This window comes from Channa argus, chromosome 16 (assembly GCF_033026475.1).
Source record: "Channa argus isolate prfri chromosome 16, Channa argus male v1.0, whole genome shotgun sequence".
NCBI lineage: Eukaryota > Metazoa > Chordata > Actinopteri > Anabantiformes > Channidae > Channa > Channa argus.
In genome coordinates, this window is record NC_090212.1 from 9,409,952 (window position 1) to 9,426,486 (window position 16,535).

A 16,535-nucleotide genomic window follows, 5' to 3' on the forward strand; every position below is an offset into this window, starting at 1 on the left:
CAAACATCTGATAATGGTTTCTCACATCAGCTTTTCAAAAGACCACAGGCAGCAACTATAGCTGACAGCTGCTGACCCAGATCCTCAATCTCCTAAGCAGGAATAGGTTACATCATAGGGAAATCAGAGGTGCTATTGTTAAGGTTGTAAGGATGGACAGGAGGTTGCTTATCCTGCTACAATGCCTATTCCAAGTTATGATTGTTTTTTTCCATCACTGACTGACACCTGGGCCGCAAGCATCCTGGCCCACTTCCTAGGCTCAGCCAGATGTGGCTTTCCCTGTCTCTGTCACGTTCAATGGCAAAGTGACATCCTCCCTGCAATGAGCTCACCGCTGCCCTCTCTGCCTGCAGATCAGGGGGCCTCAAAGGGTAAACACAACTACATAGGTATGTTTGATGTCATCGTCAGGAACTTCAAGGCCCCTTCGATCCAAGGAGAAACCGTTCCCCAACTTGTTCTGGGTGACATCAAAAGAATGAAGACCTCTGCCAAGAATCCATACACCACGGTTTGAACAGATAGATGGAAAAATGTGTTATATCCAATTATGGTCAAACAGTTTCAATTAAATAACTGATGGGGCTGATAAGAGAGCTGCTCAATGAGCACATTTGTGCATAGACAGAAATTAGGCAAATACAAATGCTTGAAAAAAAGCATAACATTTATGAAGCTTGTCTTTTAACACTCTTTTTCTAGCACGACGGAGCTTTTGAGCACCAACCACCTTACTGCTTTGATTCTGCTGTCCATATATATACAGTTTGGGTTCTATGCTATTATCAGTGTTTTTGGCATAAAAGCTACAGAAAATGCCAGTTAGAGTTGGACAAAGTTAGCTAGAGGGATGACAGGAACACCCAAATACCCAAATAATGATAATGTTGCTCCATGACCACTGAATGTTTAAAGACAGAAGTATAGTTTTTGTTAACATAACAAAAACAATTTTATGTGCTAATCCTATATTACTTTTACAGCCTGCTGCACTGTACAGTACATTCTGTCTGGAGCTTTGCAACACTGTGGTATCACAACAGATCTCTGGGAAAAAAGGAAACATGTGTTTCCCCTTGTTTAAAGTCTTCAAAGTAAGCTAAGCTAGAGAAAGCTAATCACATGCGCCACACGTAGGGTGACTGTGGTGCAAGAAGGTAGAGCGGTTCTCCACCAATCTCACAGTTGTTGGTTCAATCCCTGGCTCTTCAGGTAACATGTCAAAGTTTCCTTGAGCAAGACACTGAACCCCAACTTAGTTGCTCCTGGTGAGTGTTGGCCAGCTGCATAGCAGCTCCCCCACTGGTGTATGAGTGTGTGTGTGATTGTGAATAGGTGAATAAGAAGCAGTGTAAAGTGCTTTGAGTGCGTAGGTAGAAAAGTGCTATATAAGTGCATTTACCTAAAAGACATGATATATCATTACAATTCTCAGAAAATAAGTGGTCTTTCAAACATGTTTCAACAATTCCTTCAACTAAATACATTACTGATGGCCAAGGAAATCCACTACACAATGTTGTTAAAATCTGATGTTAAAATCAGGAGGCCAATACCTTTTTTTTTAGAAACTTTGATTACATCAAGGGGATTCATTTGGACATGTTAGGCTGAACTGGGCTTAGTAAATATCATGTATTATTTCATTTTCAGACCATGTGCTCAATAATTACATTCAAAGAGAAACAACTCTTATGTGGTGATAAATCTCAGTCCAAACACTTGATCAAAGCACCCATTAATATTTGATAGCAAAGGAGGCCTCCAAACTAAGACATAGATCCATTGGCACTGTCCTTTTCCACTCATCTTTATTCATTTCACATGTATGGAAAGCTATTAGAACTAAAACTCCTCACATTTGTGGAAATTACAAATCATGGCGATGGCCAAGAAGCTACAATACGCATGAAACTTCCAATTCATTGCAAAAGTATTACTAGGCACACAGCTGCTACATATATTGAACTCATTGCAGCATTGCAACACGTGAATATTAGCATGAAACCATGACAGGCAGCATGAATGGCAGTTCCAACCACTCCTCTTGACTCCGATGAGTTGGAGAGGAGGCAGTTTTGGAGCACATACTGCACACAGTCAAGCACTGCATAAACACAAGCCAGCACCAAGAACTGGAGGACAGTCAAAAAAGCTAGAAACCCTCTGATCTCTGAGCTTCTGCTGATGCTATACTGTATATAAACCATGTTGTTAATAGAATCTGATGAATTACACTGCCAAGCAAAATGCAAGGTGCACTTTGAAGTTTTGATGAAAGTGCGATGGGGGAAGGGGGTTTTATGTGGAGAAATTCGGTTAGGTGGCTTTGTTTAGGTGCCAGGAAACCCGCGTAGTGTGGGCTTGGAAAACACTACTTCCCATCATCCCAGTGGTGACTGTGTTGTTTCTGTAAATTGCCCATTGGGAAATAGGAGCAAAGGAGACAAGGAGAGAAATACTGGATTTATCTGATGATCTTGTTAACCCCAAACATTCATTCAAACTCACATCATACACATCCACACACGCGCGCAATGACCCAGATCCTCTGGAATTGTTTATATCTTAAACCATCCATAGCACACTCTGCATGACAAGGCCAAAGCAGTGTTTATGTGAAGCACTGCACAGTAATGTATGGGTCACAGCTGATTCATTCACTGAGGGGCTTTTTTCTGGCTCAATAAATCATCATATAAAATGAAGCATTTACTTCAGTTAATGTATTTCAGACAGGAAGGCGAGTTGGTCTGGGCTTAGCATTCTGTGTAGGTTAAAAAAAGAGTCATGATTGTGATATTAAATGGTTTTTCACTGACCCTGTTTTTCATTTTGCTTTGTTTCACAATACAAAAGTTCAAACCCACATCTACTAGTTTGGATTCAGCTAATGCAGAAAATAGGCTGATATGAAGGGCTCATCTGTGGAGCCATTTGGCTTTGAATAGACTGTTTCAACAAGACAGCCTAACAGCAGTCAGAAATGTTTGGCATGAGCATCATCAGTCTGGGTCACACCACACAACCAGACAGCTCCCAGCTTTGTCACTTTGTCCAGACACAGTTTTCTTTGTGTTGGACTAGACATGAACTCCAGAGTGACGAGTGGCAAACCTCTGGAAACATCAGAAGGTGTATGACCAATCAACACTAGAGTCGCTCGACCAAGCGAGTCTTATTATTTAAACAAATTTAACGGTTCCATTTACCTCTTTCCAACATGGAGCATCAGCCAAAAGCTCTTATTACATAAGAACTGCACACAATTAGAGCAATTTGAAGGCTACTTGGTAAATGGTACAGTATATGATGGTCATCAAGGAGCAAGTGTAAATCAAAGTTTACACACATTCATCTGATTCAGAGAAAGTATTAGTGACTCTTATTCATTTGAAAGCTTGCACTCGAATATGCAGATCATCAGGCTAACTGGAACGAACAGCAAAAACGCAAAGAAAATTTGCAAACAGCAGTTGAAACAATGAAAACTTTGTACTGCTCAACCACTGCAAATGGTGTTGGCAACAAAGAAAGAGAAGATTTATGAGTGTATTTGGGACATGCATATTTGCAGTTAGAAAAGGACGGCTGAAGGCTAAACAGAACACTTTGTAAGGACTACAAACAGATTTGAGATGCAGCAAAGCATACTGGCCATATTCCAACACTTTTAAGTTTTCTACCAAGTGTTAAAGCAGCAGTTAAGCAACTTGGATTCAGTTGGTTTGTTATAAAACAAATAAACCATACAGCTTAGTGAGTTTGCACAAATGCTTTTCAGAGGAGGTATTCTTAAACTGGAAAATAACTCGAAACAAACATGAATATACCTTTCTTTTCTAGATATAAAATTTCAGAACGCCAAGAGAAATATGTTTTTAAGCAAATGGCTTTACAACAGATGGTGCTCCACATTTCCTAGACTAAAGCTTGCAGACCAGGAAGCAGAGAACAGACTGTTGAAACAAATCCCAGGAGATGTTATTCAAGAACATTTGCAAAGACATACACACTTGACTCTTGTTCTTGTTTTGCTATTCAGAGCCCAATAGTGTCATGAATCTCTGTGACGTCCAAGGCTGACTACAATGTAGCTAGGAAAAGAGAAAACACTATTATAAAGATACGATCGCTAGTTGACTAGGATTTCGGTTCCAAGTATGACTGACTTGCTGCAAATTTTGATTTTGTAAAAAGTCATTTGATATTTGATTAGAAATGAATTACTAATAGGATATTTTAAGGCTATTTTGTTTTTACTTCGGTGTATTTTACCATGTCTGCTCTAGCTCTCTAGCAAAGAGGGGAAAAGTTTAATTCAGAATTTGGTTCTTCTTTACTGCCTTGGTGTATTTTAAGAGGTGAAAGAAGTCTCTGTGGGCAGAGAGAGAATTAATCCTTTCTTACCCACCCAGTCAGTGTACCAAACCATCTGTACCACCATTGGTCAAACCCCACTGTGGTCACACATCTCATTCCTTAGGCTTTATGCAGAAATCTCTCATCCATTCATCATTCACCACTAAGGGCCCTGTGTGTTTCTTTCAATAAAATCCTGAGGTTTGATCCTTAGCATGCACCAATAAATATAATAGCCACCCAACCAACGAGGGCATTTTCATTATACTGTTGTTGTGTGTTCCTCATAGCAACAAGATCATGCAAAAGCACGGTGGTAAGTTTTTTGTTCGTTTGAACTTCAAAAATAACTCAACACCAGCTTCTGTCACATTAAAGTCTTGCCCTAAATTACAGCGTTCTGTGGAGGTTTAATCTCTAGTAGTGAACTTTTTAACTTCCACAGTTTTTTATTTTCTCACAGCTTGTTTTGCAAGACAATTATGAAACTTGCAAGTCAACTTGGCAGTACCTTGTTTATAGGAATGTCAAAACATCACTTTTTCGAAGAGTGAGTACAAGTAAAAGTACTTACATTTATGAATTCCTGATACTGAGTACCAATATGCGTACTAAACCGCTGTGCTTTTAGTATGACAGTAAAATATTTTTCTTTGTGACACCTATGACCTACAGTATTAGATAGACCTTTCAACCACAACATTAACTTACCGGGGGTTTTAATATAAAAATATGATTTAGTTTTTATGAAAACTATCCACTAATTATGCGAATGTTTCATTAACCACCTGGCAGGTGTCCTGTGTTCTCTGGCTATGTAAAGCGAGTTTAAGGTTTCACTATTTAATTTTTGTACCAATTAAACAACAATAAGTAAAGTGCTGCTCACTGAGCTTTAGAGCTGGGTCAAACTCTGCTAAGTTAAGCTAACCCACTGCTGAATCCTGCTACAGACTTAATCAACAGAACATACATGAGATCGGTATCAAACTTCTTGCCTACTTCTTGAAAAGAAAACGTATGGTGTATATTCTAAAATGTTGAACTATTCCTATTAGAGCTTACAATATACATGCTGAAGAAAAAAATTTGAAGAAAAAAATCTAATAACATAATCTAGCATCCACACTGTAGATGTGCTCAACCTAAACTATAAATATTCATAAAATAGTTAAGATAGGGAAGAGGTACTGTAAGCACCAATGTCTGGACACACTGAAAACCAGCAAAAGATTTTATACATGGAAACACGACTAATTAAGCAAAGGCAGAACTAAGGGCAAAGAAAAGAAATGGTGTGTATTTGACAAACTGCTCCTTGAAGATTCAACAATGCCAATAATGCCAGTAGTACAATATGAGTCCCATACTATAAACAAGATATAAGAAATAAAAACACCTTGTCCCAGAAACATGTGCAGAGCTTTAACGATAGGCTCCTTTCTCCTGAAACAAGCTTTTCATGCGTGGCTGCATAAGGCCAAACATCAGTGAGCAATTAAGGCCCAGTCTTTCTTTGATAAGATCTCTAGTCATTATGACTTGGATAATTGTGGGTCTTGGCAGAATATTTCCCCTTGTGAAAATCTGGGTGTGTCTGAGGGCTTATCGCACCAGCCACGGAGGCTGGATTAAATCATGCTCTCTCTGTCTGGACAGCCTTCCAGGAATCCTGCTAGTAGCAGCCAGCGCCTGGGTGAAATGAATTACAGTGGGGTTGGACTGCTTCAGAAAACCTTCTTTTTTTCCCCCAGAGGATGAGGCTTATATTAGTGCAACAACTGTGCCTAGTGCAGAATGGAAAGCAGAATAGGTTCTTGAGAAATGTATTTAGCAAAGACGGTTGTTTGGATTTGCCAAAGGGCTACAAAGACAAATGAAGAAATAAAGTTCCACTTAATTTTATAGGTATAACTTCCTTCACTGCCAGCATAAAAATAGATTATCTGTAAATTAGACCTCATTGAGGTTTTCATATACTGCAGTATCAAAACATATGACTACTGCTATCTACTCTACCACAGGCCAAAAGTTAAGAAATAAACAGGGGGTCTGTATCAGTGCCAACCTGCCTGTTTTCAGCTCTGCATTTATAAAGTGGGATTTTCAAGGTATAAGAAATTCAGAAAAGCTTAATTCTGGATGGAAGCCAAGCATTGTGATTGCTGTGGTCCAGGAGCCCAACTCAAAATGCTTGGAGACATGGTGGACTGAGAAGCCACTTAATACTCTCTAGTTTATTGTAGTTACTCTGATCATTCACTTAGTAATATGCCGCCAGTCAGGTCAGCAGAAGGAATCATTACAAGGGCTGACTGAGGCTATGCCTACACTTGTCAGTGTCATATTTCAGCATTCTCTGAAAACATCGCAAGGAGCATTTGAAGTGATTGAAGGACTTTTTGAGGACTTGTAACATCGGTTTAAAAAAAAAAAAAACTGAAGAAAGCCATAAGAAAGTTGAGTTTAACATCTGAATACACAGTATGAGAAGAAATGCATGTGTGTGGGAGCATGTTAGATTTGTACGTTTGCTCCTTTTGAAGGTCTAGTCCACCGCTCAGCCCCACAGGAACCTTACATTCAGACGACTGAATAACTTAACTGGTCCCACATACAGCCATATTGTTAATTCATGCTTTCAACACCATATGCCATATCTGGGAGATGAGTCTGATGGATGCTGCTTCCATCTGCCTCAGCTCCGGAGCTGAAGGTTGGAGTGCATTCTGGGATAGGCGCCTCTCTTCCTATAACCGCCGTACAATACTTGTCCTACCGACAGCTGCATGTGCACAGGCTTGCATGATGAGAATGATTTGGCTACAGATCCAGAACATGCTGGCATTGCAGCACAGAGAGTGTTTCGGATGGGGCTTTAGGAGAGTTTGGGATGGAGAGAAAAAGATATATCTGTCCCACGCTGAGTGCTGAGTTCTCTACAGTCCTTTGTTCCCTCTGGCCTAGCAGGAAGCCAAACACTCATGGGACTCATTTGGCTCTGTGCTTGCAGAGAGAAACACACCAGCTCTTCCTGGCCTGGCTCAGTCAATATCACTGTGTGTTTAGTTTTCTCACATCGAAAAGCTACAGTACATTTAGACACACACGTTAACGATGCTGAAAACATTTTAGTTGATTTCTATAATCATACACTTTTAAGAAAAATTCAACATGTTTTCGCCTTTGCCAACATGTAGAAAGTTCACCTGAGGACAAGGGATGTCTAGTCATGCTCCAGAAGGCTTTTTCCATACATTTCAAAAGTAAAAATTCTCATCAGGGACTGTAATGAGGGCAAAATTCATGTTTGTACCACCAGCACACAAGACAAACATGCCTGCAATCCACAAGCAGAGGGCCAGTTAATATGACCCCGCTCAAGTTCAAAGTCTGCCCAGACAGGGATACAAATCACAGCTCCAGACATAGTCATATGCCTGGTTTAGAAACAAGACAGAGCCCTATTCAGGAGAGAGAGCAACACATACTGTACAACCTGTGGGAATTACCCTGCACTTTACCCTTCTACTCTACTCTACCCTGGCTCCCCATCTGCAGGCCTCCTCTACTTTGGCAGTCAAAAAGGGAGATAAGAGAATGATTTTAGACACATCCTCTTTGAGCAACAAAGCAGACTGCCAGGTTGCACAGCAAAAAAACTTTCCCAGGCTGACTGTTTAGATATATATTTTAGTCTTAAGAATATGCATACAATATCTGATGAAGGTCAAAGACATAAAAAGTACTATCAGATGGAAAGCTACTGTGGGATTAGGGCTGGTCTTTTATTTTATTATCCTCTTAGCTGAGTTATGAGAAACCTGTTGAGTTAATTCCCACTCCTGCCTTTCAACATTTTTGATCAACATTTTATTCAAGTTCTGCATTTTTATTACACTTGAAACCTAAAAATGTTCAGTGAATGTTACAACCAAGAGCAATGGCAATGATAGTAAAACAATATTTCTCTGCAGGTGCTGGTGTCATGATTTTGACAGTGGCTCCTGTGTGGTTTGTCTGGAGTGGGAGTGAAAGCAACCAGTGACACATGATTAACATGGAGAACTCCCTCTATGACCACAGTTCCCCCTGAGAAATGGCTGTATGGCTATGTTCAAAGCCATGACTCAACAAGCCACATAACCGCCAGCCCAACTAGTCACTAGCAAACAGTGGGGGCTGATAAAAGCATAACAGATTGCAGAAAAAGCTGTATGATCTGCATTGCTGCTTGTGTGAGCTTGGCCTTGGATCATTATTTTTTTCAGATTATCTTGTTTATACTGTATGATAAAATTTCATCATATAAAAATACTGGAGACTGAATCTGATTATGTAACAGGCAGCAGAGAGAGATGACCTTTAGAGGGATGACCAGTCTACAGCATACACATCCTGCTCGGCCCTACTTTGTTTCCTTCAGAGTACCGATGTCAGAGAACAGTGGGGGCATTAAGGTGATATGAAGCACTCATAGGAGTTGGTGAATAAATCCTAACAGTTGTATTTTAGCCATGAGTGTTCACTTCTGGCCCTGACTTTCATACTGGGAGGGACAAGCCTACTGCTAAGCAAAGCACTCAGAGGAAATTAAAACTCAGCACAGGTCAGAGGAAGAAAAGTTATTTGTTTGCCAGCTGCATATAGAATGTACCTATAATAAATTTTAGACTTTTAATCCCACAGAACAGGCAGCTGGGACATTTGGGAAATAGTTGAAAAGGTCAGAGAAGAGGTAAAAGATGGACAACAGGAATGCAAGAAGAGGGAGTAAGGTATGGAGTTCTGGTCCTGTGTCTCACAATTTTCCACTGAATTCTCATATGTTTTGTCCATTTCACTAAAACATTACTCTAGGCTGTCACTCATAAATGTGCTGGACTTGTTCAGACGGACGGGATACAGTGGCGTTGGATCCCAGGGATTCCAACTAACCCCCGAGCTGTAACTACCTCTCACACCTGTCATTTCCCCTCGCCTGGTCTAGTCGAACGCATTTTCATTCAGAAAACCACACATTTTACTCTAAGTACAACCCTGCTGAAAATAGTGTAAAGCACCATTTTCTAAGAGATACTTTAACCCTCGTAAACTCAGCCACAAGTACTTCACACTTTACATGTCTGTTGCCTGCTTACATGTGCACACACTGTCCAGTCATCACTGAGATGACTGGACAGTGAGAGGTAAAGCCAAGCAACAGGTATAATGACAAGGTCTGATGGACCTTAAAGTGGTCAGACACTTTCTGTCCTTCCTTGTCTATCTAATTACTTTTCTACACTAAATCTTGCTTTTGGCACCATGTAATAGGCCGTGTCAGTAACAGGGTGCTGTTGACATAACAAATCAAGTCTGTGCCAAGACAGACCTATATAGTAGCTCACACCTTCTCTAGAAGGAAGAAATAAATACAGACTTGCTGTGTGCTGCATGTACGGAGTGTCCTCTTGTGTCCTCCACACGTCTCTTCTTACTCCTTAATAAAGGCTTGGCACTGGCCTTGTCTCTCTATCTGACTCTGACTCTCTGTGACCTCACATTGCTTGCGCTTTCCTGGCTCTGGAAACAGTGGAACCTCAGTCTGCTATATGAAACCAAGACTTGCATCCACTACTCCTCCAGGGGGAACACTGTTCCACTTCTTGAAAAAATGCCGAACATTTGCTTGCGATGGCTGAGTGTTAAATGTGCATTAAACAAGCACTTATAGACTTTTCTAGGAGTATTAATGAAAGACAGTAAAGTATTCAATCAAGCATACAAAAAAAGAAAATATTTTTTACAAATTTGCCAAAATGTTTTCTCGTGTCCTTAAACTTTCAGAGAAATATGTTTGTTGAAACAACAAATAATTAGATTTGGCTGAGCTGAATGCTTGGAAATCTTGCATTCAAAGGAAAATGCCTCATGTTGAACTTAACAGCCTCTCCACGAACAGTTAGTCATCTTCAGCAGAAACGTGATGGTGAAAACAGTCATCATGGGGGCATTTGTGACTCAGAATAATTGTCTGCTTCTTACAACATTGCATCCTTGGCATTTCGATTCATCCCAGACCTCTGACTCAGGATGCAAAAATGCTCTGTGAGACAAGAACAAAGGAAACATATGCATAACAACTGTGCATTCTGCAGAGGTCTTGTGTTGATTAGAAGATGTTTTATGCCTCCAAGATAATCGTTTTGGGAAGGACGATCTATAAAAACTCTTTATGAACCATCTGCCAAAACATTTAGTAGAATTTCACTGAGCTACCACAAACATGTAGATTGCTCAGCCAGCGTAATTCCATAACACCAGCAAAAGCACAATATGACACAAGACCCTCACAATTAGCAAGAGGAGCACCATAAATGTCAGATGTAACTCAAAATGTTTAAGTGGTTTGGTGGAAAGAAATTACAAAGTGACAAACTGGCTAAAAATTGAATAATGACCTCAGTGCCCAAAGAAACTATGGCAATTAAACAGACTGTGAGCAGATTAGAAAAGTGCTGGGCAGAAGTCCAAAAACGGAGCACAATTTGACAAGATAAGTCTGAACCTGTAAGCAATAACAATCCATCAAAAATACTCCCGGAAATAATTACTCAATTTCAACATCCTTGATCAAGAACACAGTTCTATCAATGGCAAAATGATTAATCAAACCAAAAAGTTATTTCCAACAAGACTGGAACAAAAACAGACACTGAAGCCAAGAAACTATTAGGCCTGTCCAATTAGCAGTCTTGAGAGAATTTGCTGAATTCAGTGAAAGAGGCTTTCATCTGAGCAATTGTTAGTTGGACATGTTATAGTCACAGTTATTCCAATAAATCACATAACATAGTGAAGTAGTCAAAGCCTAAAGAAAATATGATCTTCCTACTCAATTTGCAAAGTAAATAGCATGGGTTAATACTTTAGTCTGGTAAATCATGTTATATTTTCCTACATTTTACAGATTTATTTTAATACGTTGCAAGTGGCAGCAAAAGCTCACTTGCATTACAGAATATTTGTTTTACTTTGAGTGTATTAAAGATTTAACATATGAACATCTGGTTTGATTTATTGCAATGATAAACACAACCAGCGTTGAAAAGCACTGTAACGAACAACTGTTTGTTCAAGAGAGTTTAAATAATATCTAATACCACAGTGTGTCAATATATTTTCCGTGAGCGTGCCTGCATGACAGCAATGACAGCTAAAAAAAACATCTCTTGGTGAAAAACCAAAAAATACATTAGAATCAAATAAAGCTTTCATATTATTTTAAACAACAGCACTAGATTATGTGAAGAGGCTATATCATATATATATCATACATAAAAATTATGATATATAATTAAGATGTACAGTAATAGAATACTGACTTAAGTCCAAAATGTTGATGACTAACTGAATCAGGAAATAAAAATCCTCTTGAATTTAGCAGTGTTACATTATTTTAAATAGTGTGATGGACTCAAACCCCAAATTACAGATCTTATTAAATATCTATTTTGACAAGCTCAAAAAGAGAGGTCACTGCAGCAAAAGCAATGCACAAGAGTTGATGATACATACTGTAGGTGTTTTAAATAAACTCAGAATTTGCGACAATTAGCGCTAGGTTTAATTAAATGTCAACCTAGCAAACTTTGAGAGCTGTTCAGCTACAGTAGTTTACCAAACTAGCTATATGAATAGTACCTTCTGTATATCGCCACTTATCTGGTGATTCTGACTGTAAATTAGAAGTGAAAACTTTTTTGATCCATGCTTTTTTGGCATATCTCCGAGGCTCTTAGAGACCAAAATAAGAAGCCAGATGCATCACTTACACAGTGTGGACAGGCTGTTTAGTGGTTGCAGGTTGTGGAGTATGGACCTTGATGTCCATGGCCTGCCTTTCAGAAGGCCTTTTCCGTGGTTGATCTTTCTTGAATGCGTTGGTGCCAGGTTGAATGCGCCTAAGGGAGCCTCCATCACGAATGTACACCTGCTCTGGGGCAACCTCCTCGCAGCGGGGCCCTTGAAAGCCTGAGCGACACACACAGGTATGTGGCCGACTACAGGAGCCACGGTTCTGGCAGGGGGGCTGGCAGTCAGCTGAAGAAAGAGCACAGATGTAGATCAAGTTTTCAACAGGTGATGATACAGCATGTGTGAAGGAGTGGTAGCAAAAATGGCTCTCTCCATCTCAGCACCAAGGCTCACTTTAAATTGATTCAATAAAGAAGGCATTAGTTTTACTCAAAAAAAAAAAAAAAAAGTTTGTCCTTTTCATTCACCAGAGAGCCTAGAAGGACTTTCGTGTTCAATTTGGCTTGATTCCTTTACTGCTCTGTTTGGTTTGTATAAGTTCACTTACAGTAAATTCTTTATTTAATTTTTCACAAAGGTAAAAACTATATTTAGGGCTCATGTCTCAGTATAGAGTGACTTTTTTTTGTCACTCAGCTACAATTTAGCATGTGCTTTTACTGTCACACAGGCAGCTTAAAATGGGTAATAAAAGTAAGAGGTCATAAAAAAAATGAGCAAATAGGAAAAATGGGTTACTGAAGGCCAACTGCAAATAGCTTACACTTCATCAAGAAATGACCTGAGCTCTTTGTTTTGAACTAAATCTGGGAGGCATTGCTGCACTTAGAAGATGAATGTGTACATAATTTTTAGCAATTGTCTGCAAATACATAGTACTGAGGTCATTTTATGGAAAAATAATCGGTGTCACTCTACCAGCCCACCACCTATCCTCCTATTACAGTTCAGTTACTTGAAGTGCTGAAAGACCTTTGGCATGCAATTTAAAGTAAATATGCTCTCCATCTTGTGACACAAATGTTTGTAGTAGACAGCACTTGAGGATTTATGCCATTGTTCTCAAACAGTAAATCAGACCACTGGTCTGCCCTGGCTAAAGTAAACAGCAGTGCTCTGTCAAAAGGGTTATGGAATGCTATTGACACAGATGCTGTGGACACTGCTAGATTCCAACCAGGAATGCTGTCATGGCTCTTGGCAGTGAGAAGTGCTAGCAGTAGAAAAGGCCCTAATGGGCACAAACAGTGTCCTACCTGCTGCACACTTCCTGTTATTGCAATACTACTGAATCTATTGGGCCATATTATGTTTATTTTAGTCCTCAGCGAAAATACAGTGGACCCTAAAAATGTTGTTCATGATGCCACAAGCTTGAAACTGAGGAGACAGAAAAGAATACATGACAACGCTGTGTAACAAATGTGCCATAACACTTTTATTTCCATAACGAGATGCCCACAAAGCTCTGTATGTTGGTTTTCTCAATCATGGTGCTTCTTACCATTGCATCGTCAGCTTGTGGCGAACAAATTGAGGATTAAATATCAGACAATTGCCTCTCGCTTCAAGGTGAAGCAAATTTTGATTTGACCTCAGGCATTTAATTTTAATTACTCAGAGGAAAATATATACCCTATTTTGATGAAGCATACACATTTAGAGCAATGTGGCTGTGGATTTGTATAACTTAGTATGTGATCTGAATTTTCCAGCCCGAGCTCTGTTTGGCTAGGAGTTAAATACATCATCTCACTAAAGTAGCAAAGGGCTGGCTGGGTGCCACCACCTTGTCCGGAGTCTGTTTAACCTCAAATTTGAGGATTAAGGCCAAAGATTCCAGTGATATTATGCTACAAAAAGGGCATCCTTTAAATAAACCATCTAATAAGAAAAAAATAACCTATCAATGTCCATATTAATGGCTTACAATGAGAATTTTGTTCAGTCATGTAACATGTGGCCTGTTTAGAATTGCGAGGGACAGAATTGATACCAGGAAAACATCTCGCCTGTGCCCACAACAGAGTGGACAGGTCAGTGACTGTGAGCCTGACATGTGCCCCACATAAAGCCTCTTGAGTCGCTCCAGCATTAAGTATCACTGCCTGTCTGTGTTGTCTGTGGGCCCTGCCTCTGGGCTGTTGAACACATTGTCACAATAATTGCTGTCATGCAGATTTGTCTTGCACATCATTAAAACTAATTGCCTCGCATTCCATCCAATTCACAAATATGTGCAGCAATTACTACTTTGCAAGACTAATAATAAAATGAGAATCCATCAGAAATGAAAGAGGAGAAATGGCAAACATTCCTGGCCTTGCCACTTTAGCCTTAATTATAAGTGAGACAGACTGGCCAAGTTTTTGGAAGACTGTGCCCAGATTCAGTCATCTGAAAAGAGGAGACTGTTAGACTGTTGTTGGCAGCTTTGAACCTTTCAAACAAACATGCTGATCCAGACAAATCAGTAATGATTAATGTGGAAATAGCATTCTCTTTGGTCTTAACTAAATATCTTCAACATCATACATCTGAGCTTTATTAACTTGTATAAAATCTAAATACAAGGATGCAAATTTAAGGAAATCTTTACTACAGTTGGAAACCTCAGAAAGCTAAGTAATGCAAATACATTCCTTGCTCCTTTATTCCTTTTGTATTTTTATTGTCTAAGTTCTTTGTTTATTTTGATTTTGTGAGATTGCACAGTAATTTTGTAGCTATATCAAATCATTTGTCTGGTGAGTTACAGTTACTAGCTCACTTTAGGCTTAGGTCTACATGTGCTTTTATATGCAAATTAAATTCACCTTCCACTGGACTCTCATTTCAAACTTAACACTTGTTTCCGGTCCATTTCCGTTCACTAGAGATTTGCCTTACTTAATGTCTGTCACAGTAGTAGAACCCATCAAATCTTTTCAGTTTTTTCATTCAGTAAAGAGCAATTTGAAACTAGTATCTGACATAACTCAAACACAGAGAAATTTCCTCACTTTGCACACTTCAACACTAATATCAGAGGTAACCTGACATCTCTGAAAATAATATTGATAATGAAAACATAATCGCGATAATCTTGGGAAGGACTTTCAACAGGCTGAACACATTATGTGCCATTATGAGATTTAGAGGCTGGAACCTTCCCCAGAGATTAGAATTTAGCAGAACATAAGAAATGTCTTGAATAAAGGCCCTTTCAGGCCCTAAAAGTAAGGGACAGAAAGTTAAGAAATAATAAGGAAAAGTAAATTGCCATTAGAATTATTGCAGCAACTTCCGGCCAAGTGTGGTAATATTTTAGTGCATAAAATCACAGCTATAATGTCAATATTGTCTAAAATGTAAAAAATATTATTCTTTAAGTATGCTGCAACTTTGCGCCAAGCTGTAAAAAAAAATAAAAAATATCACAGACAACTGTTAAAACTCAGAATACATAGTCTATGAATTGCCTGTGATGAAAGGATGAGCATGTCTTTGGGATTCAACACATAACCTGACAGGGATCAGGAAATAGGTCAAGTGTTTAAGATTTGAGGCAGCAGGGAAAGACAAGATTAAAAATCTGTCTCCCATCTAGACTGACTATCCACTGAAAAAGTAAGAACTGGTCTATTGGGCAGTTAATATAATTGCCTCTCAATGTGAGTGTTCATCTTTTTACATGTGATTTCCACATGTGTAATTATTTCTTGCCAAATGCTAACTTAGCTGTGTAGAACTAGGCTCCAGTTACTGTAACTCGGCATGCGCTTATTAAAAAATTCAGCATAAAATTTCCCGGTTGTTGTAATCAGAAGCAGAAGGGAGGGAGCCTGATTCTGTTTGAATAATCATTTATTTCTCTTTGTGGTAAATCTTACAATATTGATATTTTGTCAAAAGAAGGTGCCTTTATAGATGAACATTTATCTTGGTCCAACACAGTAGTTGGAGCCCTACTTCAACTCTTTTGGAGGATTCTGTTAACCTACTGACAAATGACACTAAGCACATTATTGCTATATCATGCCTCTACCACACCCCTCAGTCTACCATATTCAGCTTTCAATAAGTCACATGCTGAGGCTTTTTGTAAGGGATATCTAGGTCTGGGTGCGTGTGCCAGTAACTTGTAAAGTGTTGTAAAGTACTGTGTGAGATGTGGTGTTCACCAAAAACCCACAAAACCCCATCTTCCTGAGAGAGCAGATCCTAACAACTTCCATATGGTCTTTAAGCAGGAGGGTGCTGGGATATATGTATAGCTACAATATAGCCTGCCCTAAAAAGACTGTGGCCTCCGTGAGCATGTGTATGACCGAAATAAAGTGGTGTTTGTTGTTAATCTTGCTCTGTAAGTGACAATCAAATCGAACCTT

General features: G+C 39.3%; 1 protein-coding gene across 3 annotated transcripts in view; it reads right to left on the reverse strand.

Annotated features, from left to right (window-relative positions):
* LOC137101404 (latent-transforming growth factor beta-binding protein 2-like) overlaps positions 1-16,535 on the reverse strand; it is a 77,072-nt gene that overhangs the window by 50,370 nt on the left and 10,167 nt on the right. For all 3 annotated transcript variants that reach the window (XM_067479809.1, XM_067479810.1, XM_067479808.1), the window contains exon 3: positions 12,183-12,450. In XM_067479809.1, coding sequence (XP_067335910.1) covers positions 12,183-12,450 — 268 coding nt within the window. The remainder of the gene's footprint in view (positions 1-12,182; positions 12,451-16,535) is intronic.